Consider the following 26,476-nt stretch of genomic DNA (forward strand, 5'->3'; position numbering starts at 1 on the left):
TGCCTTCACATATCTCATTCGACCCTTTACTACAACCCTGTAAGGTGTAATCAGGGCTGAAAGCCATGATTAAAAAAAAAAAAAGCCTAGACATCATCTTTCAAGAAATTATCAAGGAAAACTGCCCTGATAGTCTAGAATCAGAGGGTAAAATAGAAATTGAAAGAATCCACCAATCACCTCCTGAAAGAGATCCCAAAAGGAAAACTCCTAGTAATATTATAGCCAAATTTCAGAGTTTCCAGGTTAAGGAAAAAATATTTCAAGTAGCCAGAAAGAAACAATTTGAGTATTGTGGAAATACAATCAGGGTAACACAAGATTTAGCACCTTCTACATTAAGGTATCAGAGGCTTGGAATATGATATTCCAAAGGTCAAAGGAGCTAGGATAAAAACCAAGAATCACCTACTCAGCAAAACTAAGTATAATCCTTCAGGGGAAAAAAAATGGACATTCAATGAAATAGAGGACTTCCAAGCATTGTTGATGAAAAGACCAGAACTGAATAGAAAATTTGACTTTCAAATACAAGACTCAAGAGAAACATGAAAGGTAAACAGGAAAGAGAAATCATAAAGTACTTATTAAAGTTGAACTGTTCACATTCCTACATGGAAAGATGATATTTGTAACTCATGAAACCTTTGTCAGTATTGGGTAGTTAGAGGAAATATATATATATATATATATGTATAGACAGAGGGCACAGGGCGAATTGAATATAAAGGGATGATATCTAAAAAATAAAATTAAGGGGTGAGAGAAGATAGTACTGGGAGAAGATGAAAGGAAGAGGTAGAATGAGACAAATTATCTCACATAAAAGATGCAAGAAAAGCTTTTACAGTGGAGGGGAAGAGGGGGGAGATGAGAGGGAATGAGTGAATCTTACTCTCATCAGATTTGGCTTAAGGAGGGAATAACATACACACTCAATGGGGTATGGAAATCTATCTTACCCTACAGGAAAATAGGGGGGAAGGGGATAAGAGAAGGGAGAATGACAGAAGAGAGGGCAGATTGGGGAAGGGGGTAATCAGAAGCAAACACTTTTGAGGAGGGACAGGGTCAAAGGAGAGAATAGAATAAATGAGAGGCGGGATAGGATGAAGGGAAATATGGTTAGTCTTTCACAACATGACTATTATGGAAGTGTTTTGCATGACTACACCTGTATAACTTATATCAAATTGCTTGCTTTCTCAGTGAGGGTGGGTGGGAAGGAGGAAGAGAGAGAATTTGGAACTCAAAGTTTAAAAAACGAATGTCAAAAGTTGTTTTTACATGCAACTGGGAAATAAGATATACAAGCAATGGGGTATAAAAATTGGTCCTGCCTCACAGTAAAATAGAAGGGGAAGGGGATAAGAGAAAGGGTGGTGGTGATAGAAGGATGGCAGATTAGGGGAAGGGATATTTAGAATGCATGCCATCTTGGGGTGGGGAGGGGAGAGATGGGGAGAAAAATTGGAACTCAAAATCTTGTGGGAGTGAATGTTGAAAACTAAAAATAAATAAATTAATTTTAAAAAAGGAAAAAAAAAAAGACCTAGAAAATTGTGGCAACATTTTGCCTCACCCTGGGAATCTTTGTAAGGTTTTTCTTTTTTTTTTCCCAGGGCAGGGACCAATTTGTGAGTGTGACTATAGTGAATCTCCCTATAGAGAAAAGTGAAAGGTAAGAGGGAGAATTGAAGAGGCAAAGAGAGAGGCAATGAGTGGGTTTAAATGTATGAGAAATTCAGTAATGCTAAGCATAACACTACGACTTTTTATCAGTTAACAAATATTTTTAAGCACCTACTATGTGCGAGATGCTTCATTAGGTATTGGAGATGCAATATAATGAATGAACATTCCCTACCTATAAGGAATTTACTATCATTCTGACATCCATCATGCAAATGCTTAGCAGAAATATTTCGTTTTATGCTGAAGGGAATGGTTAGAGTATCTTTGGCTAATCAAGATGTGATTGATTTGATAATTATCACATTTATTATTTGCATATAGACAAACTCCTGGGCCAATGGTAGATCTTAGGGATAGGACTATAAGTAAGAATTGAAAAAATCAAGCCAAAGGCTAGGAATAAAACATACTGATATGTTAAGAAGATGGTATGGACCCAGAGGAACAAAGCCGCGGGTCAATTTTAAGCAAATAATCAAGAGACAATATGGTGAAGACAAGGCCTGCCTCAGATAGGAAGCCTTTTATACTCTTCCATTAGAACCATGGTTATTTAATTTTGTTGTATATGTCCATTGTCTGGTATGGGTGGTTCAGTTAGCAGGATGCTCAGTGGACCCTTACCCATGACCACACCAGCATATTTGTGCTAGCTGGGGATAATAAATACAAAATACTCCAATAAAAAGGCCCCAAATTTGGAGAATCAAGTGGATCCAGACAGTCAACTCCCTGGGACTCAATGAATGTTGGCTTCCTAATTTAATTCTGATTTCCTAATTACATATTGAGTCTTTCAGCTGTGAATCTCTCTATCTGGACAAAAATTCTGAATCTAGCCTTTCCACTCATTTCAGCCCTGGATCTCTGGGCTCCACAGACGTCTTATTATGAACACAGTTTGGCTTTTCAATTTGGACTTGCTCTTTTCTTCACTTGGACCCTGCATCCTTAGCCCTGGGTAAGGATTATTCCTCCTCCCAACTGCCCCATCCAACCTGATGGTCTGCCTAATCACTTGGAACATTGTGGTTCTGCCTGGAACAGGTGGTACAGTAATGGGAGAAGATTATCTAATGCCATCAGGTGACTGTCCAGACAAGCTCAAACTTGATGGCTAAGTTTAAGCCCAGCAGAATTGGAACCACTGCATTGTTTCTGTTGCTCACCAGACAGGGGGACTTGGCAGCATATGGGTCACCTGCCCAAACACAGCACACTAACCATCTCTACCAAGTAAGTCTGGATCGAATCCTCTAAGCATTAATCACAACCCACAGATCAAAGTCCCTGGCATTTCCACAGTTACACTGGTCTTCTCGCTATTCCTTGAGCAAAATACTGCATCTCCTGACTTTGGGCATTTTCACTGACTGTGTCCTCCATGCCTAGAATGCTCTCTCTTCTCATCTCTGCTTCCTGGCTTCCCTGACTTCTTTCAAATTCCAACTAAATTACTGTTATCCCTTCCACATTGCGGGGATTAGGGGCTCAGCAACTCCAAGATCTGGAAAATCTGTGTAAAATTTTTTGGGCCTCCTTTTCTATCAGAGAAGAAGTCTGAAATTTTTATTTTTCTTTTATAGGATGTTTACAGTACCTTATTGTAAAATTTGGGTTAAGTATTTGGTCACAGACTCCGTGTCATCTGCTAGCCTTTGTGTGTCATCTGCGGCTTCTTGAAAACTCCCCCAAAATTCCCATTTAATTTCTTATGCCAACTCGCAATATGTTGAAACCATGATGGAGAAAGTCAAGATATGGAAGGGACAACTGTAATTGTTTGCACACTCTTGTCTCCTTCGTTACACTGTGAGCTCCTTAACAGCAAAGAATCGAATTTTTTTTAACCTTTCTTTGTACCCCCAGCATTTGGTAGCACAGCCCTGACATATAGTAGGTGCTTAATAAATGCCATGTCCACTTGACTTCCCAGTGTGGCATTCTCTGCCTCTAGGAATAGGAGAGCCAGTTCCAGATGGCCATTAGATAGAACTCTATTTATCATCAAGTACAAAGATGGTTGTGTTCTGAAGGGAAGGTTCCAAAGGGACACAGTTGGCCCAGTAGTCAACACTGATTTTATAGTCTATTAAGTTTGTTAAGATTGTCATCGAGGTGTTCAAACTTGGGAACCACCAAAAGATCTAGCAGGGGGGATATAGCAGTAATAGAGGAACTGGTATCAGCTAAGGCCCTTGTCTGATCAGTCTATGATCACACATGTACCTGCATGTCAGCCTACAGGTAAACCTGCTGAGCTAGGAATGTACCCCATGATACATCTGAAGATAAGATCCAGATTATCTTTCAAACCAAACCTGATATAATTACTCAGTATCCTGTCACATCGAGCCAGGGTTATGTAAAGAATGGATTGCAAAGAATGGACAGCCAATTAGAAGTGGGTAAGCCCAGGCAAAGTTTAGAATTCGAATTTCTGGACATGTTGAGAAGATTCTATGACTTTCCAAGATGATGGAGATTCAGGAAACACTCCAAAGTCAAAGGTCAGAATGGCATTGTAAGCCAAAGGCAGGCCAGCTGGGTAGCATAACGGATTGAGTGCTGGGTCTGGCGTTAGGAAGACCTGAATTAAGTCTGGCTTCAGACTTTGACTAGCTGTGTGACCCTGGGCAAGTCCGTTAACCTTTTTATACTTCAGTTTCCTTAACAGTAAAATGGAGATAATAATAACATCCACCTCCCAGGGCTGTTGTAAGGTTCAAATGATATAATATTTGTAAAGCACTTAGCATAATGTTTGACACATAGCAGGCACTTTAAAAATACTTGTTTCCTTCCTTCTTCCAACAAGAGCAGGTGAGATAGGGTGGGAAAACACATGAGCTGATTTCATATGTATGATGGAGATCATGTTTCTTGCCTTCTCAGTTTGGTAGAGGAGGGGGGTGGAAGGAGGGAGAAAATTTGGAGCTGAAAATAAAAATTTTTTAATTAAAAACAATATAATCCTGCCATCCTAATCCTGGCAGAGGTAGGGGTGGGGGTGGGAACTTGAGCTTGGGAGTCAAGAAATCTTGGATCTATTAACAACTTTGCCACTAACTAGCTCCATCTTAAGCAAGTCACTTTAAACTCTTTGGGTCTCATCTGTAAAATCTGTATTCCTCATCATCTGTAAAAATGAATGAATGAATGAATGAGACTAAATGATCTCTCAAGTCCCTACCAGATCTTAAACTCTATGACTGAATGATTTTGGACATGTAGATGCTAGAAACCAAAACTGAGTGTTGGGCTGAAAGCAATTAAGTAGCCAGGCAAGTAGTTAGAAGAAAAACAGATACAGCAAACCAGAGACACCGCCCCCCAAAATGAGGTTTTCTGCAGAAATGAATTCTTAAATATTCATCCTTCTTTAGTAAGCACCAATAACTGACTTCTCAGAGAGGCATGACCAACCAGGAGGTTTAGGCTTCTGGAGTGGAGCAACTTGCCACTCTGGCAAGATTCTGTTGTCAATCAATTAATTAATTAAATGATTGGTTAATTATTCTGCTCTCACCATTCAAGCATTTCTATAAGGAAGGAAAGGGAGAGTTCCCTAGAGTTTAATTAAAGAGTCCAAGGAAGGGGAATTAATAGGAGTATAAAACATTAATAGTAGATACTATATTAAGTCTTAGAGAGATAATTGAGTGTTACAAGAAATCATGGCAGAGCTTCAAGAAACCACAAGTTCTTATAATAGAGAACAGCAATTTTAGGCTTTTCAAAGCTATAACTAGCAATTTTGGTGCCTGTGGCAAACAGTATAAATTGGGCCCCTGCCTCATGATATAAAAATAATACAAGAAATAATTAAGACCAATTAGATGAGTGGGAAGTAGTAATTAGTAATTAAAGTGACTCACAGATAGGTGTTATTAACAATGTCCTTGTAGCTATGGTAACAATGTCCTATTTTTAACTAATTATTCTTGCTAACTACATCTAAATTCAGTTGTTTCCAGCTGCTTAATAAATTAATGTGTTAAATTTTTGCTCCTGTCTAATTTGGGGGCCCTGGACAAAGTCCCAATTGGCCTGCCCCAGTTAGAGCTCAGAGTATATTTGAGGGTATAGCACCTGAGATTTAGAGCTAGAAAGAAGCTTAGAGATCATCTAGTCCAACCCCCTTATTTTATAAATGAAGAAACTGAGGCCCGCAAATAATATGACTTGCCCATTGTCACAGAATGGCAGAGATAGCATTTGAATCCAGGTCCTTGGACTCCAAATCCTGTGCTTTTCTTTCCACTGTACCACAGATAGGTGATAAAGTAATGGTGTTTCTACCCCTATGGAAAGATAGATTGAAGACTGCTTGGGAGGAATCCCATAATTTAATTATGGACAGGCTAGATGAAATCTATTCAGTTTTCTTGAAATCTTCAAGAAAATTGAAGTTGTCTGAGAATAAATCCTTAACCACAAGAAAGAAATTATTTCTGGGTGCCAGAATAGGAAAAGAAGAATTTTAGGAGATAAAACTGCTTAAAGGAAGATGTCGTGGAGAAATTAAAGTACATAGAATCAAGTCTTAGTCAGAAACAGGGAATTATATCTGAGATTAGAATGTTCACATATTTATACTTCATAATGATAATAATAACCAGCTTTCAAGATGGTACTTTTAGGTTTATAAAGCACTTTGAAAATAATATTATTTCATTTTATCCTCACATCAACCCTGAGAGGTAGATGCTATTATTATCCCCATTTTACAGGTGAGAAAACTGAGGCAGGCAGAGGTGAAGTGACTTGCCCTGGGTCACACATCTAGTAAATGTCTGAGGCAGCATTCAAACTCAGGTCTTCCTGACTCCAAATGGAGTGCTCTATTCTCTGCACTAACTAGGTAGAATTCCTTTGGTGTAATATGCTACAAATACTGGAAAATTACCATCCAATTAGAGAGGCAGAATCATGGAAATCATGGAAAGATCCCAGGATTTGGAGGAAGGAGAACTGGGTTCAAATTCTACTTTCTGACATTATATTATGTTATGTTATGTTATGTTATGTTATGTTATATTATATTATACCCCCACTGAATCTCAGTTTCATAGGTTTGGAGCCAGAAGGGACCTTGTTATTATTGTTCAGTCATGATCCCATTTTGGGTTTTCTTGGCAAGGATACTGGAGTGGTTTGCCATTTCCTTCTCCAGTTCATTTGACAGATAAGGAAACTGAGGCAAAAAGGGTTAAGTGACTTGTCCAGGGTCACACAGTTAGTAAGTTTCTGAGGCTGGATTTAAACCCAGATCTTCCTGACTCCAGGCCCGGCACTCTATCCACTGCACCACCTAACTGCCAGAAGGTCTTTTAGTTCAACTGTATTTTACAAATAAGGAAACTGAGGCTCAGAGAGGATAAGTGACTTGACCGAGGTTGCACTGGCAATAAGAAGCAGGGCCTGGAGCCAAACTCAAGTCCTCTGATTTCAAGGTCAGCACTTTTTCCATTGGACCTTTTTCCACTGGACCTTACCATGGTGACACCTAATAGGATAATACATGTAGGCTGGAAAGGACCTTAGAGGTCTTCTAGTCCCTTTCCTTAGTTTACGGATGAGGAACTGGGTCTGAGAGAGGTGAAATATTTTGTGATTTTTTTTGTGATGCTCACATAGGTACTGAGCAATAGAACCTTTATTTGATCTCAGATTTCTTGACTCCAAAACCAGTGAGTTTTCCACTATAGCACCAGAAGACCCTCAGATGCTCCTATCAGGGGATGGGAAAATGCTTTATAAACCTGAAAGCATGACCTACACTTAGCACAGTACCTATCACATAGTAGGTGTGCCTGTCACATAGTAAGTGCTTAATAAATGTTTATTGATTGCTGGCATGTGTGTTATTATTATTAGATTGCCAATAGGGAAATATTAGGTGGTCTCAGGAAAAGACACAGAGATGCTAAAACTTAGGAATGTCAGGCCTTCAGAGAGCTGCTAGGCTTCCCCATTAATCTTTATCCCCAGGCCAGATAGTACTACTAGATTTTGTGTGGATTAATGAAAGTCAAAATTTAAAACCAAACCTGATGCATCTCCTATACCCAGCATTGTCGTATTATTATGCATATTCACACAATGTTTGCCTAAGATATATTCAGGCAAAGTATGTTTTGCTGAAAGACTATTTTACGGAGAACTCATACAAGGTAAGTGCCCACATGGAGGTCAGAAGAAGCGATACAAGGATACTCTCAAGGTCTCTCTGAAGAACTTTGGAATTGATTGTGAGACATGGGAGACGCTGTTTGTCACAGGACCGGATTCAGCATGGCGTGCCTACATCAAAGAAGGTGCTATGCTCTATCAGCAAAACAGAATCGCTGTAGCTCAAAAGAAACAAGAAATGTGCAAATTTAGAGACCTCTCCACTCCAGATGTTCACGTGGACCATTGGTGCTCGACCTGGGATAGCGCTTTCAGAGCTTGTATTGGTCTGATCAGCCACAGTACCTTGGCTCCAACATAATGATGTCATTTTGGTCCTCTTCGAGAACAAAGAACAACAGCCATTATTATATGTATCAAATACAGCCAAAAATCATTTGGGTGATAGAATTAGGTGAAAGGAAGTGGCATTTGGAGAGAAGTTTAAGCCATGAATAGTCTTTTTAAAATCAGTCTAATGTCTAGCACTCTGATCTGAGGAATTCAATTGCCTCTTTCCAAGGGTTGGTCAATGGCTGATTTAAGCGAGTTGGACACAGGGGTACGCTGGAACTATCGGGCTCAAGATCCCATTGTTAAATTTTTAGTGTGAACATTGATATATTGGAAATCAACAAATGCTTGAGTTATTGTTTTGATCTTCTAGACTTTAAAAAGCAAATAGAGAAAATGTTAACAATGCAGATTAAATTTAAAAGTGGGTCATAATCTTAGGAGAGCTGCTGTTAAATATTTACCAACACACTTCTGGTTGGAAGCATCTGTCACAATGTACATAGATGACTTTGTTCCTTTCATTAAGAGACTCATCTATATGAGTCTCTGTAACTTCTCTGGGAGTGGCTGAGCACAATTTGTAAAGCTGATTGGATAGGGAAACTTATCTGGACTTTCAGAGGTCAAACGTTTGGGACACCAGTTAAGAAATGGTCCTGTCACTTTCTTCTGGGAGCAGGGGCTCATGTTTATGCCCAGAGGCAGCTGGTGGCACAGTGGATAGGGTGCTAGATTTGGAGTCAAGGAGACCCGAGTTAAAATTTGACTTCGGATACTTTCTAGCTGTGTGACCCTGAACGAATCACTTAATTTGTTTGCTTCAGTTTCCTCATCTGTAAAATGGGGATAATAATAGCAGTTACCTTGAAAGGTCATTGTGCGGATCCAATGAGATAATAATTGTAAAGCACTTAGCACAGTGTTTGGCACATAATAAGTGCTATATAAATGTTAGCTATTATTACTGGATAAAATTAAAACTATGCAAAAGCAGAGGCAGCATGGTAGTGTGTAGGAGCAGTGTTGTTCGACTAGAAAACTGTTGGATTTAGAGTCAAAGAATTTGGATTCAAAAGCTGAACCCAGTGCCACTTACTATCATTCTAAGTGGGCAAATTACAACCTTTCTGGGCCTCAACTTCCTTACTGGTAAGATGAGTAGTTAGCCTAAGTAATCCTTCTAAGTGTAAGTCTATTAACCCATTACTAAACTCCTATAATTAACAGACAATACCTATCCTTTTGGGGAATTAGCAGGGTGCTCTGGAAGTTCAGCCTTTCACGTTGGAATAATAGCAGCACAGAAAAGTAAATGCAATAAACTTATCTGAACTTCAGAATGTAAAGAAAGTTTTGAAATGTTAAATCTGTTTCTAATTTCTTTGCCAGACTTTCCAAAACACAAGACCATGAAAATGCAAAATACCGTGTTATAGAACTTATTAGAACATTACTGTTAAGAGAGAAAAAGAGTGCAATGTAGTGGATAGAGCACCTGGACTGAAATCAGAAAGACTCATCTTCCTGAGTTCAAATCTGGCCCCAGACGCTTATTGGCTGAGTGACCTTGGGCAAGTCACCTAAACCTGTTTGCCTCTCAGTTTTTCCCCATCTATAAAATGCATTGCATAAGGAAATGGCAAACCAGTTATCCTTGCAAAGAAAACTTCAAATGGGGTCACAAAGCATCAGACACGGCTGAAAACAACAAAGAGAGGGAAACAAACCTACAGGGACTTAAGTCTCAGAAATGCATGCACATTCTAGGAAGACTTGTTAATGTTAAGAAACAAATGTACATTATAAAGGAACATTCTAATTAAGGTCCATGTATAAGTTTAGTTTTAAAAGGATAAGAGAAAACCTAGAGATAAGTGAGAAAAATATCAAATAGTTCTTGTGGGTAGTGGTGTTATTTTTTTAAAGTCACTTAGAAGTCTTAAATGAGTTTGAATTAGATTTTAAAATAATAATACCCTGATATATACAAGGAGTGAAAAAACTTATGTTTAAATGATGCTCATGCAGAAAGCCATTATTGTGTATCATACAAAAATACGAATTTTCCAATTTAGACCATGTGGATATGGTACACTACTGCCCCCTTGTGGTATTGTGCAGAATTGCCTGCTCAAGTTTTTCTGAGATAGGGAATAAACATTTTTTGAAAGCTAAAACTACAAAATTTGTGTTAAAGAGAAAACAAATATCATAACAGCCATCTTTCTACTTCTCCTTTTTCTTTCCCTTCCTTTGTATCTGTCTGTTCTGCCTCCTCTCCTAGAGAGAGCTGGGTAGCGCAGTGGATAGAGTGCTGGGCCTGGAGTAAGGAGGACCTGAGTTCAAATTTGACCTCAGACACTTACTAGCTGTGTGACCCTGGGCAAGTCCCTTAACCACCTCTGTCTGCCTCAGTTTCTTCATCTGTAAAATGAGGAAAATAATAGCACCTACCTCCCAGGGTTGTTGTGAGGATTCTGGGCAAGTCACTTAACCTCTGTTTGCCTCAGTTTCCCCATCTGTAAAATGGGGATAATAACAGCACTTCCCTCCCAAGGTTGTGGTGAGGATCAAGTGAGATAAAAGAGCACTTAGCACAGTACCTTGTATATAGTAGGCACTTAATAAATGCTTATCTTTTTTCTCTGCTTGTCTCACTGTTCCTTTCTTTCTTCCATTACCCAGGAACTCCAGTTCTCAGCCCTCCCATTCAGAGGGCACCATTGCTCAGAGAGCAAATGAGGGTTCAGGACTCACCTTCGGTGTCTCCAGGTTCCAGGGCACTCTGGATGGAATGGACCCTGATGGTGGGGTCTGTGGGAGCAGGGGAGGATGGAGAGATGGCAGTAGATCTCCAAGGGGTCCCTTGGTTGTTCAAGGCTGCCCCCAAGAGTAGAGGGAGTGGGTCCTGAGAAGGGCAGGGGTTTACAATCCCCAATGGACCATGACGTTTCTCTTGTATGCACTGTTTAGATAGTAAATGAGGGCTCAGCAACAGGGGCTTGTCTCTGCTTTAACCCTGAGTATAGCCCAGATGGGTCCTACTATGTACCACTACTCCGACAGAGGGCCAGGTGCACAAAGCCAAGCCAGGCATGCCAACTCTTCCTCTTTTTTCCCTCTTGGAGAGAACTGGGAAGTTCTGGGTTTAGGGTAGATTCAGAAGGAAGGGAAGGAAGGTGAGAAAAAACTAAGAGAGCCTCAGGACAAGGACAAGGGAACAGAGCTGGAAGTCCTGAGGTAGGGCTGAAGAAGCAGAGCTGGACATCCTAGAGGGGAAACGATGAGGGGGCACACCGGGGGGGGGTCCTGAGAGAAGGGGAGGGGTACTGGGGGGAGGATGAGGGGCTACATTTAGGGATCCTAGTGAGTAGGGCATGGGGCCAGAGCTAAGAGTCTTGGGGACAAGGATTAGGAGGTAGATCTGGGCATCGTGAGGAAAAGGTATGGGAGTAGAGTGGGGAATCCTGTGTTGGAGGAGGATCAAAAGATCAACGCCAAAGATCTTAGGTGTAGACAGAACTGGGGATCCTGAGAGGAGGGCTGGGGGTGAGGAGAATACTGAAGGCGTAGAGCTAGGGATCCTGGGAGAAGGGATGTAGGGGCAGAGCTGCAGGTTCTGAATCCTCTGTGGAGGAATCTAAGGGCAGAACTTAGGACTCCCAGGCCTGGGGGAGGGCACGTGAGCTTACCTGACGAAGAAGAAAGATGATCCAGCCACCAAGCAAGAGGGTGGTGAGACCAGCTACCAGAATGTCTTGAGACCCAGGACCTGGGTAGAGATCTTGGGGTCCCTCCTCAGGCTGGGGCCCTGGCAGCCTCTCAAGACCCCAGGCCACCTCCTGGCTCAGGCTAAGAAGCTGGAGGGGTAGAGAGGCTCTTATCTTATGGGTCCTATCTTCCCTCCACCCAGGGCCCAATGTTGCTTTCAGTCTGTTTATTGACCACCCAGTGCAGGTGAATGGCTCTAAAGACCCTCTGAGCCTTCTCCTCCCCTCCTCTCCCTCCCCTTCCCTCTTCCCTCTCTTCCCTTCTGAAAACTGACCTCTTGGAAGAGGGTACGGGATGAGGCACTCTCTGAGGGGCTGATCTTAGCCATAGTCCCGGACCCAGAAGTGGGGAAGACCCTGAGCATGGTGGTGTGCAGAACAGGGGGAAGCTCATGGTGACCTGGAGTGGGGGTCAGAGAGGTCAGCTAGGGTCAGGAAAGTCTTTAATAAAGCCAGATTAACCTCTGGGTCTGAGAGGCACTAAAACCTGAGGTGGGGTGGGGGTGGGGATTAAGGGACTTGAAGTCTGACTCAATAGTATAATACGGCAGTCAAAAAAGCTAGTGGATCTTTTAAGTTAAGCTAGTAAAAACAGTATAGAACAAAGGAGTTGTTAGTCATATCATAATGATGAGGATGATAGCATTCATATAGCACTTTAAGATTTGCAAAACATTTTAGCTATGTTATCTCACTTGATACAATAACCCTGTGAGCTAGGTACTAGTATGATATTATATAATCATCAATATAATATTATATAATATAAAATATCATAATAGATAAGGAAAAGATTGAGATAGGGCAGGTGACTTGCCCAGGGTCACATAGCTAGAAAATGTCTGAGGCAAGATTTGAACTCTAGGCCAGTGCTCTATCCACTGCACCATCTTGCTGCCTCACAGGATCACAAATTTAGACCTGGAAGGGATATTACAGGTCATCTAGTCCAAGCCCTTCATTTTACAGATGGGGAGTTTCCCCAAAGTCACATAGGTAGTAAATGGCAGAGCTGTGATATGAACCTAGTATGACTCCAGATTTCCCTGGGTTAGTGGGCTCAGCTCTAGGTGCCACATCTTAGAAAGGACATGAATAAATGAGAATATCATGGACCAGGTAACTGGAATATGAAAAGAGACCATGCCATCTATGGATAAATGACCTAGAGAGAGCTCTGGATGTAGAACCAGGAAAGTCATGGATTCAAACTATGCCTCTGGCATATAACTAACTGTGTTAAGCCTCAGTTTCTTCATCTGTAAAACTAGGAAGTTAAATACCTTCTGGCCATCTCATCATCATGCTGCATTCACTCCTACCATTATCCCCTTACTTCTCTCCTGCCAGCTTTGGACTCCTAGTCTCTGAAAGGGGAGGTTTTTCTTTATCCTGTCTGAGTCAAGCCCTCCTGACCATCTCCACGCCATGCCACCTCCCTCCACTTTTTTCCAGCTCTCTTTCATGAATGGTCATCCCTGATTAGATTGTAAGCTCCCCAAAGGCAGGCGCTTTCTTGCTTGCTTGCATTTCTATCTCTAGCACTTAGCACAGTTGCCTGGCACATAGTAAAACCTTAATAAATCCTTTATCTTTCTAGTGCCTACCTCACCAGGCTGTTATGAGGATCAAATGCGGATGTATATAAAGTGCTTAATAAATCTGGAAGTGTTCCATAAATGCCAATTATCATCATTAGTGTAAGAGGCTGGAGGGACTGGGGATGTTAGGCTGCGGGAGATAAGACAGAGCTAGCTGTCTTCATTTATTTGAATGGTATATTTCACATGGAAGCAGGATTAGATTTGTTTCTCCTGGTTTCAAGGGAAAGAACTAGAAATGACAGGGAGACAGATTTTGGCTCAATATGAAGATCACAGAGACTCCACAGATTTAGAGCCGGAAGGGATGTTAGAGATCTAGTCCAACCAAGGAAATAGAGGCCCAATGTTGCAAAGGTGATTAGTGGCAGAATTGGGATTCGAACCTAGGTCTTCGGGTACTAAAGACAGAGTTCTCCTTCAGTTGGGCAGTCACCAAGCACTTTTTTTTTGCCAAGCACTGTGCTAAGTGCTAAGGATACAAATACAAGTAGACAGTGCCTGCCCTCAAGGAGCTTACATTCTAACTGGGGAAGACACAGAAAAGGAAGTCGTGTTCCCCTACCCCCATCCCAGGGAGGGGTGAAAGGAACAAGGGGGGATTTAAGAATGCAGAAAACTTGAATATGTATATAATCGTTGGAGCGGTTCTTCTCATCCCCAGAGTGCCCCCTCACCAATGAGTAGCCATGAGCTGTGGAGGGCAGTTACACTGCCAGGAGGGTATCTGACATCTGTGCTCGGCGTGACCTCCCGCTCTCCTGAGTCACTCAGAGTCACTCCCTCTGTGGTGGGTCCTTTCACCGTGGCCAGAGTGACTCCCCGGGGCTGCAGGAGGAGGAAGAAGGCCATGGAAGGAGCCCCTATTTAGTCATCTGCCCATTCCTCCCACTCATGTAAGGATTCCCTTCTCACCACCAGTGCCACTCCCGCGTGGACCAGCGCACTGGAGGCATAGAAACTGGCGGCATGCTTCCCCACATACAGAGTCAGCCTAGGGGAGGACAAGAGGGAAAATGGGGATGGGAGGAAATAGGAGAATGGCCCTCCTTGGTTTAGGGTGAGGGTGATGGGGAAGGGTACCTCACTTGGCCCTGGGCAGGGGAAGGTTCATGATGGAAGGTGCAAGGTGATCAGATTAGGGCAGGAGAATAGATGGGAAAGAAGGGGAAGGCAAATTCTGCTAGAGGTAGAGGTTGATGACTGATTTGTTCACTTTTCTTCCCAGCACCTACTGGAGTGGAATTCTCTAGATGGCATGATGTGGGCTGTGGGGGCAGCTAGCATGTTCCTAGGGTTCTTTCTGTTTTTGCCCTCCCTCCTTCAGGTGGTAGCTCCCTCTGAGCCTAGGCCCAGGTGTGCTAACTCCCCTGTGGACCACTGGGCACCTACAGCAACTGAGTCTCAGAAGTAGAGAAGTCCCTGCTTGCTGTTCCGGAGGGTTGGGCCCAGCACCTCAGGTGAATATGGTTGGAGCGAAGGGTGAGGAAGCGCAGGGTGTCTAGGGCCATAGTGAGGTGGGGTAGCCGGTGTAGACTGTCCTGGTGCCAGGCATAAATACCCGCTACAGGTGAGCCATAGTCATGTGTCCACAGAACTGCTCCATTCTCCTTGTCCACGGTAACCACCAGGCCCTCCCCACTGGATGCAAAGTGGCCCACCTCTGCAGAAACAGATACTGAGCTGCATGCCCCATTCTGGGCACATCTCTTGACCACCTAGGCTCCTTTTCCCCTTTCCTCCTGGGAGCTGGTCCTGGATGTTTTGGGTAAAACTGCTGGATGATGCTTAAGGGGCTGAGAATACTTGAGGGAAAATAAGGTCCCTCCCCCATCTCCCACTCAAGCAACACCCCAGGGGAGCGTCAGTCATTTCAGGGGCCAGGACTCATTCCTGGGAGTCATGGAAAAGATCAGTCGTCATCGTTCTGAGGCAGGCTTTACTTACGGTAGCCAGGCAAGTGGTCAAGGAGGGGTGCCGAGTAGCCTCTGAAGGTCGTGTTCCACTGAAGGGCCTGGGACCTGGGGTCATACATAGTGACCGTGTACTCTAGAAAGTGGTGAGTAGAATCATCCCCTTTCTCATGGCCCCCAGAAATGTTTTCTCTCCATGTATTTCTCCCTCCCACCCTCACCTCCCAACCCCCTCCTGAAGAAACCCATGCATCACAGATCTAGAACTGGAAAGGAATTCAGAGGTCATCTGGTCCAACCCCCTCTCTGTACAGACAATGAAACTGAGACCCTGAGGGGCTAAGGCTCTTGTCCAAGGTCGCACAGAAATTAAGTGCCAGGGGTGGGATTTGAACCCAGGTCTTTCCATTGTTCTGGAGCAGCTGTTCCTTCTTTTTTTCCTGGCTCTCTATCCACTAATGGCAAGTGTCCCTCAAGACTCTAACATCAACAACTGCCTTTTGGATATCTCAAATTCAACATGTCCAAAACAGAACTTATTATCTGTCTTTCCCTCCCCCCAGTCCTCCTCTCCTCCCAGCTTCCTTGTTTCTGTCCAGGGCACTACCCTCCTCTCAGGCCCACAATCTGTGTCGCCCTGGACTCCTTGATCAAGCTCAGCCCTCATTTCCAGTTTACCGCCGAATTGAATTGTTTTCTGTCTTCCCAACACCTCTCCTCCATGGTGGCCCCAAAACATGAGGGCAGTTTTAAGCTCTTGGAGTACTAAGACTTTTGGGACACCCTGTAAATAAATCCCCATTTCTCAACTCCCAGAGCCACGACCCTGGTTTATGCCCTCATTACTTTGGTCTTGGACCATTACAATAGCCTTCTAATTAATTGGTCTCCCTGCCTCCAGCCTTTCCATTCTACAATCCATCCTCTGCTAAGCTGCCAAAGCAATTCTTCTGAAGTTTGGCTATTTCACCTCTTGGCTTGATGAGCTCCAGGGGCTCCCTATTACCTCCAGGATCAACTAAAAACTCCTATATTTGGCATTGAAACTCTTAAATAAGCTGACCCCTTTCTACCCATCTTACTCCTTCCTCCCCTCCACCCCTTCTACAATCCAGCCACCTCATGCCTGCACACTCTGCTTCCTCACCATCGCCTCTTCATTCTCCTGGCTGTTTCTGTCAAGACTTAGCTCCAAAGCTTCTGCAGAAAGCCTTTCCCAGTCCCCTAGTTGTTAGTGCCTTCCCCTCCCCTATTACTTTCCATCTATTCTGCATATAACCTGTGTGTTCCTAGTTATTTACATGTTGTCTCCCCCATTAGAATGTAAGTTCCTTGAGGGCAGGAATCCTTTTTTTTTTAAACTTTCTCTGTATCCTCAGCACTTAGCACAGTGCCTGCATATAGTAAGTGCTTAATAAATGCTCATTGACTGACTGTTGACTAACTGGATGTATATCCATATTTAGGTAGGAAGTATATGCAAGTAAATTAACCTTTCCCAGGAGCACCCATAACTAGGTCCCTTCTTCAAGTGGGCTGGTGATATTACCATATCAATATTCTGGATAAAGGGTACCTGGGTCTGCTCTGTGGGTAGAAGATTAACATTCTCACTCACGTGTTCGGCCAATGTAGAGAAGAGGGGCTGAAGGGTAGAGCCCATCCCACGCCTCTGTGGACAGCATGGTCTGTTTCTTGCCTGACTTGGGGTCCACCATGAACCATGTATCCTGCTTCCTTCCTGTATGAGGGAAGAACAGCGCCCTCCCTTGAAATGTCCTATCCTCTACATTTAAAAAAACCTCTTTTTATACTTTGTTGCCAGGTATGGTGGCCCTTCTCATCCTCAAGGATAGAACTCGTTCCCCTCAGATAAGTTTCTCCACTCTCAGTCCCAAAGTCAGCAGGAGCAATCTGGTGTGGTCAGAACTGTGGAGTCTTCTGTGTGTGTGGGGTGTGCATGTGTGTGGGTGTTAGGTAGCCACCTAGAAGGGGTGGGGTGGGAGGATGAAATATGAGTGTTTTGAAGGCAGATATGAACTAAAGGATTCTCCCTACCTGTGTAGAAGACACCGTCTGAGCTGCGGCAAGGGGAGGCATGTACCAGCTCTGGGATGGTGAATGGGAGTTTCTGTGAGAGAATGGGAAGGAGGGATAGCTTAGCCTAGGCTGAGCAGGAGGGATCCTAATACATTCTGACTCTATCCACTCTGCCTCCCCTTAATGTTCCATAGGGGAGGTCCAGATCCTTCCTGTGTGGCAGAATCTGATACGTCCCCTTTCTTCTGGATTCAAATCCAAGTGAGTGCCTGTCACACCCATTCCCTGAAATCTCTCCCCAAATACTGCCTTGGCTGAGGGCTCCATCTCCACTGAAGGGCACCTACCATGAGGCCCTGTTTGCTCTCCTCTCCTAAGATGTACAAGCTGCCGTCACTAGGGTCAGGGAGGAAGGCTGGTCTGGGAAAGAAGAAGGAGTGGATGTTAGAAGTTCGGAGGAGAGATGGGAAGGCAGACCCTGAGGATTGCTACCAACCAGACTCTTGATGCCTGACCCAGAAGCCTGCCCATCCACCTTGCCTGGGGAAGGCTGTCCCTGGGAGATCATGCTTGTAGAGGTGGGAAGGTTATTTGATCAAAATCCTTTTCCTTCTGTCTCAAACCCAAACTCGTCCCTCCATTTCCCCTCCAAAATATCAGTTACTTTCATTTAGTTTCTCAGGTAAGCCTACTCTTTCCTCTCCTCCTCTCTTCCTTGCCTTAGAACTTTGTTCCTATCTTCTCAACACCTGTACCCCCAAACCTTACTTCCCTTTCCTCTCCTTTACTGTCCAAAACTCTGGATTCTCTTCCCCTACATTCACATCCCCAAATCCTAAAAATCATACGCTCTTCTATCTCAGAACTTTGTTCATCCTCTACTCCCTGTCTCAGGCCACAGTCACGAGGACAGGATACTTACTCCGTGGCATACACAGGACCCTGAATGATAGGATCTGCAGAAACAAGGATGATAAGTGATAAGTACTAAGTACTGCCCTCTCCACCTCCCAAGAATACACGCCCATATGCTGGCCATGGACAACTCTACTCCAGTCCCACATTTTGGAAGGTGTAGGCTGAGATGGGGAGTGGGGCCTCCTAGCCTGTTGTTACTCAAGTCTAGACCTGGGAACCCTTAGAAAGTAGGTAGATACCATTATTGCCACCATTCTGGAAGCATTTAGGGGACTCAATGGGTACCTTTCCCCCAGGGCCTGGCTCACCATCCTTCAGGGTCCATTGGATGTCACCAGTCTTCTTACTGACAGCATGCAGACTCCCATCCAGAGTGGATATGAAAAGCAAGGCCTCGGGGATGCTCCCTGTCCTTCCCTACAGGCCCTCAGCATGAAGAACAAAAATTCAGTGGAGGGTACCATGTGACCTTTGTCCCCCACCTAAACTCCAGTGGTTTGGGGCCCTCCCTAGGACAGTCTTCCAGGACCTTATTTTCTTGGATGGTTATCAGACCTGGTTAGTTGGAATGGAGTCTTGTTATGGAGACTGCTTTTGTCCTGGTAGGCCCTGCTTATGCTCTAATGAGGAAAACAACTTGTAAATGAATCGGTGCCAAGATACATACAGACAAGAAGAAGGGAATATTCCTCCCTGCTCCACCATGGAATCCAACAAGAAGCTACATAACTGAAGGGAATGGGAAAGGATGAGAAAAAGATAAGGGAGATGGAAGCCCTGAGATGTCTCTAAACTGATGGTGATTCAACAGGGATGCCTCTTTCTTCCCAATTTCTTTGGATTCTCCTCCTAGCCAGAGGCTGAAGACTTCTCTCCCTCTTGATGACATCTCTTCCTCCCTTCAAACTGGCCAGGCTGGTTTTGGTGCCAGGGAGCTACTGTGGCCACAAAACTGAGATGCATGGAGCTTGGGAGGGGTGAGCCCCCTGCAGAGGCTCCCATTACATCCGGCTAACCTGCTGGGCTCGCTTGCCTGCTGCTGCCACTGCCACCCCTCCCACTCCCTGGGCAAACAGGGCAAGGCTGAGTAAACAGCACGAGGAAGCACACAGCCCTTCAGGATCAGCACTCTCAGTCTGGGGGGGGGCAGGGAGAAGAGAACTCCATCTTCTGGCCATCTTCTTCCTCCCTAAGGCTATAACTGTTTTCTACTCTCACAGACTATTTCCCGACCCCACAAAAGTCCTGCTCCGTTCTAGAGGTAGCAGCATCCACATCCTTCCCCTTACTACGGGTTTCTTTCCTTCCTCTTTGGTTTCATCCCTTGGCCAACCAGGATGGAAAAATGTTTGGAGCCAGGACCCTGGACAAGATGGAAGCAGAGACCAGAATGGGAATTTAAAGGGTAAGATGGGCAGTTGACATTCAGCACCATGAGCCTTGGGAGAGGAATCATTCCTCATTAGAGTCAGTGCTGGTAGGGTTGGTATGGGGGCGGGGCAGGTATAGCTTGGGGGAGTGGTTCTTGGATTTCCCCCTACATTATGCCTTGGTTTCCCCTTAGCATTTCCTTGACTTCAAACCCATTTTTTTCCTTGTCCTCCCTCCATAAGAGGAAGAGAGATAGCCTTGCTAAATCTATCTGCCCTTGCCCATGTCTCCCTCGCTATTTGGAGCTCCTCTGCTATTGGCTATAGTCAGCTTTCTTTACAGTAATATAGTGACCAATGCTCTCACCCCAGGGATACTCATGCTCGCAACGGGGCTGGCTTCAACTCACTGAAGTAGAAATAACAGGGGCAGGGACACCACCCCCCCGGAGCCTCTTGCCTACCCCACATTCCCACCTGTTTCTAGTCTCAGGCTAGCTCTCGGGGAAGGGGTAAGCTTCTGAAGAGATAAGAGGAGCACGTCCAGAAACTGAAGTGCCCAAAGGGAGAATAATAGTCATACATCTAGAGCAGGAAGGGCCTTCAGGGAATCACCTGGGGCCAGGCTGGAGGTTTAGTTCCGGAGCTTGGATCCCTGTTGCCCCCACTTCTCAGTGAGATCGGGATTTGGCCGTACCTCCCACCTCTTATGCACGCAGCCAGCTGTGTTCTGGGGACATGGATACCCTTCACCACCTCCGATAACCAGCACTCAGATTCCTTAGCGGGGCTGGGGGCGGTTCGCGCCACTTTGGTGGAGGAAAGGAGCCGGAGCCGATTCCCCCTCCCTCAACCCCATCATAGTTTAGCTCGAGAACAAAGGCATTGCCCCCAGCGTGGAGCCTTCCCCAGGCAGGCCGATTGCCCAGGGGCCTCGGTTCCATCTCACCTGCGGCAGGCAAGGCCAGATCAGTGCCAGGAGGCAGAGCGGGAAGCCAGCTCTTTCCATCGCGTTGGGCACAGCGGGTGGCGTTGGCGGCGGCTGCCTGCGTGCCCGGCTGGCATGCTGCCCACCACCAAAAGGTGTGTTGGCAGGACTGGACTCAGAATGCTTTGGGCTCCCAGTGCTAGACCCAATGGCGGGAGGGGCGGAGAACCACCTCCAGCGAGGCGGATCTTGCCTTTAGTACCCGCCCTTCATTCTCAGACCCGGCTCTGAGGTCCCTGGGGTGGGAAAGTGAGGAGTGGAAAGGTAGGAGGATGTATGTCAGTCCGGGGGACTGGAAAGCAAGGCACAGAGCTCCGCCTAGGCTGGGAGGCAGCTTTTAAGGCTATAGCCGAGCACCAAGGCTTAGGGAATAGAAAGATGGATTTGAGTCTGTTAGACTGGTTCAAATCCTGCTTCTGAGTCATGGGCTTTGTGACTGGTGTGGGGGGGTTGTCATTTAACATCGTAGCCGGAGTTTTTCGGGTGGAATGTGGGAAGAGGGACACACTATGGTTTATCACTAAGATGCTGCTGCTTGTGCGTTTCCCCCTCAGGGCTGCGCAGAGCACTATTATACGTTGAGCCATCACCTTACAACCTTCCCTTCCAGACACCTCTCACTGGCAAATTAGGGAGAGGGGTGGGGTCTGGAAAAGGTCAGTATAATTCTTCCAGTCAGGGTGGTAGTAGTGCTTGATGCTATGTGAACGTGATGAGCAGCAATTCTAACCAGAATCGGAATTTGAAATCCCATCACTAGGGTCAGTCGTCATAAACGCGTTACTTGCAAAAATGCTCATGAGAGGAGGTAAAGCGAAGTAAGCCACTTGATATGTTGGGGGGAGGGGGAAGACGGAGATTGCTAAGGGAAGGTGCAGAAAAGGGACCGCGGTCAAATCAATAAGCATTATATTAAGCACCTCAGTGAAAAGTACAAACACAAAATGAAAACGTCCCTACCCTTTAGGAGTTCACATTCCGTGTACATCCGAGGAGATAAATGCAATCAGAGGTCAGGGGAAAATAAAAAAAACTAAGGAATGAGGGAGGGGGATGAGGAAGGGCTTTCCAGAGAGAGTGACACCTGAATTAAGCCTGGAAGGTAATGATTCTAAGAGGCAGAGGCGAGGAGAGAGCATATTCCAGGCAGGTGGCACAGGCTGAGCCAAGGTAGATGCAGAAGACAGAACATGGAGTTTGGGAAATAGCAAGTAAGCCATGTGGCTGGGAGGGTGAGAAGGGGAGCAATGGGAATTAATTCTGGGAAAGTGGGCTGAGCCAAATTTAAACGTCAAGAAGAGTTTATATTGTATCCTAAAGAGGCAAAAGGGAATCACTGAAGAACCTTGAGCAGGGAAATGATGTGGTTGGATTTCTGTTTTAGAAAGATTATTTTAAAAGGCTTTCAGAAGATACTTTGGGAAAGGTAGGAAGAAGGGTGCCCAGTTAGAAGGCTATTGCAATAGTGGCAGTTGCCGAGGACCTAAACTAGGGTGGTGGGCCTGTGAGCTTACAGAAATGCACAACTATAAGTCGTGGAAGCTGAATTAACAAGACTTTGTGATTTATTGGATACGGGGAGTGAGGGAGAGTGAAAATTTAAGGAAGAGAATAGATTGTAAATCCGCATGATTTAAAAGAAATGGTATCTTCAACCGAAAGAAGGCTGGAGGAAGGGGCAGTGGGATAACATTGTAGATGCTAACAAAACACTTAATTGATCTCCAGTGAGTCACTGGTGATGAAGGTCTAATGCTCAGGAAAGAGACTAAATAATATAGTATAGACACGGGAGTTATCTGCATAGGGATACGTGTAAAAGGTTGTGTAGAGCATGAACAACACGTTGGGTGTACGGCAGGATATGGGTATGTCAGGCTCAAAGTGGTCATACAAATAGGTGAACCAAGAGATAGTAAAATTGGAAAGAACATCTATTTAAAAGTCAGTGCCAAAAGCTGCAGAGAGGGCAAGAAAGGTAAGGCCAAGAGTAAAGGGCAGATTTAGCAATTAAGAGATAATTGGTAATTTTGGAAAGAGCTATTTTGGGTGATTGGTGGGGCAGGAAGGCAGAAGTGAGTGAAAGGTGACCTAATGGAAGCAAATGGTTTAGGTTTGTTAGGAATGTGGCTGCGGAAAAGAGAGGACTAGAGTTTAGGGACATAGAAAAGTCAAGTAACAGTTTAAAGATGGGGGAAAAAACCTGAGCACATTTATAGGCTGCAAGGAAGGAATCTGTAGACAAGGAGAGATTTAAAAATAGGAAGCAATCAACAAAGCAGGCTCCAGGATATGGGATCAAAGGACACAAAGTAGAGGGGGCTGGCCTTGGCAAGGTAAGAGCCACTTGCTGACAAAAGACTGAACTAAAGAATGAGGTAAACAGTTCTGGGGTGCAGCAAACAGGGTAATAATAAGATAGCTTCTATTTTTTTTCAGTGAATTATGTGGTAATCTCTTCAGTTGAGGAAGGACAGGGTGGTTTAGACTCTTGAGGCAAGGAGGGGAAACTTATGGGGAATTTGATGGAGGTTAGGCATTGTATGGGATAAACCAGACAGGTCAGGTCCTACCAAGAAGAATCAACCAGAACAGTAACAGATCCAGTTTTGCCCACAGGTTATAGTCTACCTGCAGGAAACTATCTCAGTGAGAACTGGGCTCAGAATCAAGGGATATAGTATGGTTCAGGGTCTGTATCGCCCTTCAATCCAACTTGGCCAACAATGGTCACAGAACAGGAGGGTAGCAAGCAGAGGCCCCCAAACAGAAAGAACTGGGCACTGTAAATGACGAAGGACAAAGCCCTGAACCTTATTGACTTTGCTGTTTTCCCCAGGCACCAGCATCTACATAAGAGACCAAGAGAAGGGGAAACTTTGACTTTGGTCCCCAGGGGTTTCTTTCACCATTGTCTAAGTGTTCCCTGATCACTAACCTCACCTATAGGTACCAAGTCTCCTCACCCATGAGCCTCTTTGGTTCTTTTGTGCAGATGCCTCATCTGAATCCTGATTACATATCCCACTTTTTGATACTGCTACCTGACCAAATCCTTCCCTTACTTCCTTTTCCTTTCTATTCTCACCATACATTCCAGGCCACAATAAGGTGTTTTCTAGGGTTTATTTATGTAAGGGAAAAGAATACAGACTCAAAGATATTTATCAGTACATAAAAATGAAAACTGTCACAGATTATGCAGTATCTAAGCTTTTCTAACCTAATCTTTAAAGTTCTCTAGGATGAGAATCCTCTTTAAGAGGATGCTAGTACACTGGCTAACTATATTTATGGCCCCAAATTGTTCAATTTGGTCACCTTTGGTCTTTGTAACATGCTAATTGGTCCACTTTTTTTTTTTTTACCCAAGTCCAGGCTCAATTGGGAAACCTCCTGATGGCGTGGCTGGCTTATTGTGTCCCATTTCTCTATACTCCTTTCCCCCCCTCACCCCCACCCTACAGTTATTAAATCTGCTCTCCCTTTTACCTAGGGAAGACCAAGTAAATATAGCATTCAACCCAACACCATTTACCCCCTAAGTTCATAAAAGAGCTTTCTTTACAGGCAGACAAAAGATTCAGTCTCTTACTAGTAAGAGACAGAATTAGAGATGGCTTCTTGTCTTCCCTGACATTAATCTCAAAAGTTTAGAAAGTCCTCCCAACACCTCCAGCTTTCTTTAATAACCCCTTCATAAATCTGCCGTTATGACAATCAAACCTTCTTGGACCCACCTCTTTGGGACTTGAGTTGTAGAACTGTTTTCCACTTACCTAACTCAAGCCCTACGTTGGGCCCTCACTCTAGTGTCTAGGATTCAGATACCGGTTTCTCGTTCCTAGCCCCTTCACGGTATCAGACTCTCATCCTGCCCCTTCAATACCCTACGTTTATGGAGACTGAAGAGGTTTCATCCCTCGAGTCTGTCCTCCACCAGTATTCACCTCCCATCCCTTTCCCTGTTGGTCACATTTGGAGACTGCTTCTGGTAATAAAGCACTGCTAGCCGGCTGGGAGGGGTCATGCTGACAGCTCTGACTGACCTGGAAGGGGGGAAGGAGAGTGATCTAATTATAATCTGCAGCTCAAACTGAGAACCTTTCTTAACCTTGCATAGAAGCAGGCTGGAATAAGAGAGAAGTGGAGTGGTGAGATCTTTAAACGGAAAACTAGGCCCTTTTAAGTCAAAGGCTGGGCATTTTTATGAAACCAAAGGTACCAAACTTCAATGCACTCTTATGTTCAGATTACCATGGCAAAAAGAATATGGTAACAGAATGTTTAACCTGTAGTTATTAGCAGGCACCACTTGTGATTTCATTTACCCTACTGGTCCACAGTTTTAAGGGTTCCTTAAGGGAAGAAGGCAGCTAGAGGAAAGGAATGTTGCATTTTCCTCCTCTCTCTCTCTATATATACATACACACCCCCCCCCACCAATTTCAAGAAGGTATGGGAACCTTGGCCCATCCCCCACCTTTTCTAGTAGTTATAAAAATATATATGTGAAGGGTAAATTAAAAAAAAAAAAAGAATGTATCTTGGAAGAGTGTGTGGCAGGGGAAAGAATATGAAGAGGAACCAACAAAGAATTATGGTGAGAAAAGGTCAGACAATAAAGAGATGGTTTTTCCACTTTAGCCAATCATAGATTCATTAGTAAACAGAAGAAATTGGAAAGGCTGAAGACTAGTTGATGAAAGCCTTTGATATTGGTGAAGTGGCTAAAGGGCTGGGCCTGGAGTCAGAGACCCCAAGTTCAAATCTGGCCTCAGACACTTTACTAGCTGTGTGACTCTGGTCAAGTCACTTAGACTCTATTTGCCTCAGTTTTCTTATCTGTAACAAGGAGATAATGATAGCACCTACCTCCCAGAGTTGTTGTGAGGATCAAAGGAGATAATATTTGTAAAGTACTTAGCATAATGCCAGGCACATAGTAAGTGCTATATAAATGTTAGGTAACTACTACTACTATTATTATTATTATTATTATTATTATTATTATTATTAGTTTGAGGAGGTTATATTTAGAAGGACTGGAGGAACAGAGTATGGCTGACAAACTATAAGGTTAAAATATCACCAATATCCTAGAGAAATTTACCTGCCTCTTTTCAATATGCAACCCCTTTAATCTTCTGTTAACATATGGTGTTTGGCCACATCTTCCCAATTAAAAAAAAAAAGTTTCACTGATGCCATTTTTTTTTTTTTAACAGCTATTCCTTGATCTATACTTCTACCTACCTCCAATGAGCCTTGCAACAAAGAAAAAAAAAAGTTAAGTAAAACCATCAACACATCACCCATGTCTGGTAGCATATGCAACATTCCATACCAGTAGTCCCTTACCTCTCCACTAAAATCTAGCAATCTTCTCACAAGACAGATTTTCAGAGCTAATAAGGAAAACTAGGGCCAAAGAGAGAATCCCAGGATATTCTTTAGGTTTAACATAGTGCTTGAAACTCACCTGACCAAGGAAAATGTTCTAATCCCACAATGGTCTCTTCTTTATTTTGCATTTCCAGTTCTCTTGTAAGCAGTATTGCACCACAAACTATGAGGGAAGGAGGGACTGTCACCTGAATTCTGTATTTTCTTTCCCTCCCCAATAATAATTTGGTACACACTAATGCTTCATAATGGTTGAATTATATGTTACCTTGTAGTTGTTTCACATATATACACATTAAACACA

At 44.1% G+C, this 26,476-nt stretch overlaps 1 protein-coding gene across 1 annotated transcript in view; it reads right to left on the reverse strand.

The window, feature by feature from the left end:
• The window catches only part of ERN2 (endoplasmic reticulum to nucleus signaling 2), a 35,213-nt gene extending 14,318 nt beyond the window's left edge, over positions 1-20,895 (reverse strand). The window contains exons 1-14 of the mRNA XM_027839386.1: positions 20,728-20,895; positions 18,717-18,825; positions 18,413-18,446; positions 17,838-17,910; positions 17,509-17,581; positions 17,069-17,191; positions 15,485-15,586; positions 14,930-15,200; positions 14,453-14,531; positions 14,215-14,365; positions 12,212-12,336; positions 11,859-12,026; positions 10,924-11,131; positions 5,965-5,999 (exon numbers count right to left, since the gene is read on the reverse strand). Of these exons, the coding sequence (XP_027695187.1) occupies positions 5,965-5,999; positions 10,924-11,131; positions 11,859-12,026; positions 12,212-12,336; positions 14,215-14,365; positions 14,453-14,531; positions 14,930-15,200; positions 15,485-15,586; positions 17,069-17,191; positions 17,509-17,581; positions 17,838-17,910; positions 18,413-18,446; positions 18,717-18,825; positions 20,728-20,787 (1,611 nt within the window). The 5' untranslated portion in view covers positions 20,788-20,895. The remainder of the gene's footprint in view (positions 1-5,964; positions 6,000-10,923; positions 11,132-11,858; positions 12,027-12,211; positions 12,337-14,214; positions 14,366-14,452; positions 14,532-14,929; positions 15,201-15,484; positions 15,587-17,068; positions 17,192-17,508; positions 17,582-17,837; positions 17,911-18,412; positions 18,447-18,716; positions 18,826-20,727) is intronic.
• Between the last annotated feature and the right edge of the window lie 5,581 nt (positions 20,896-26,476).

Source organism: Vombatus ursinus, unplaced genomic scaffold (genome assembly GCF_900497805.2).
Source record: "Vombatus ursinus unplaced genomic scaffold, bare-nosed wombat genome assembly UNPS02014832.1, whole genome shotgun sequence".
In the NCBI taxonomy this organism is placed as follows: domain Eukaryota; kingdom Metazoa; phylum Chordata; class Mammalia; order Diprotodontia; family Vombatidae; genus Vombatus; species Vombatus ursinus.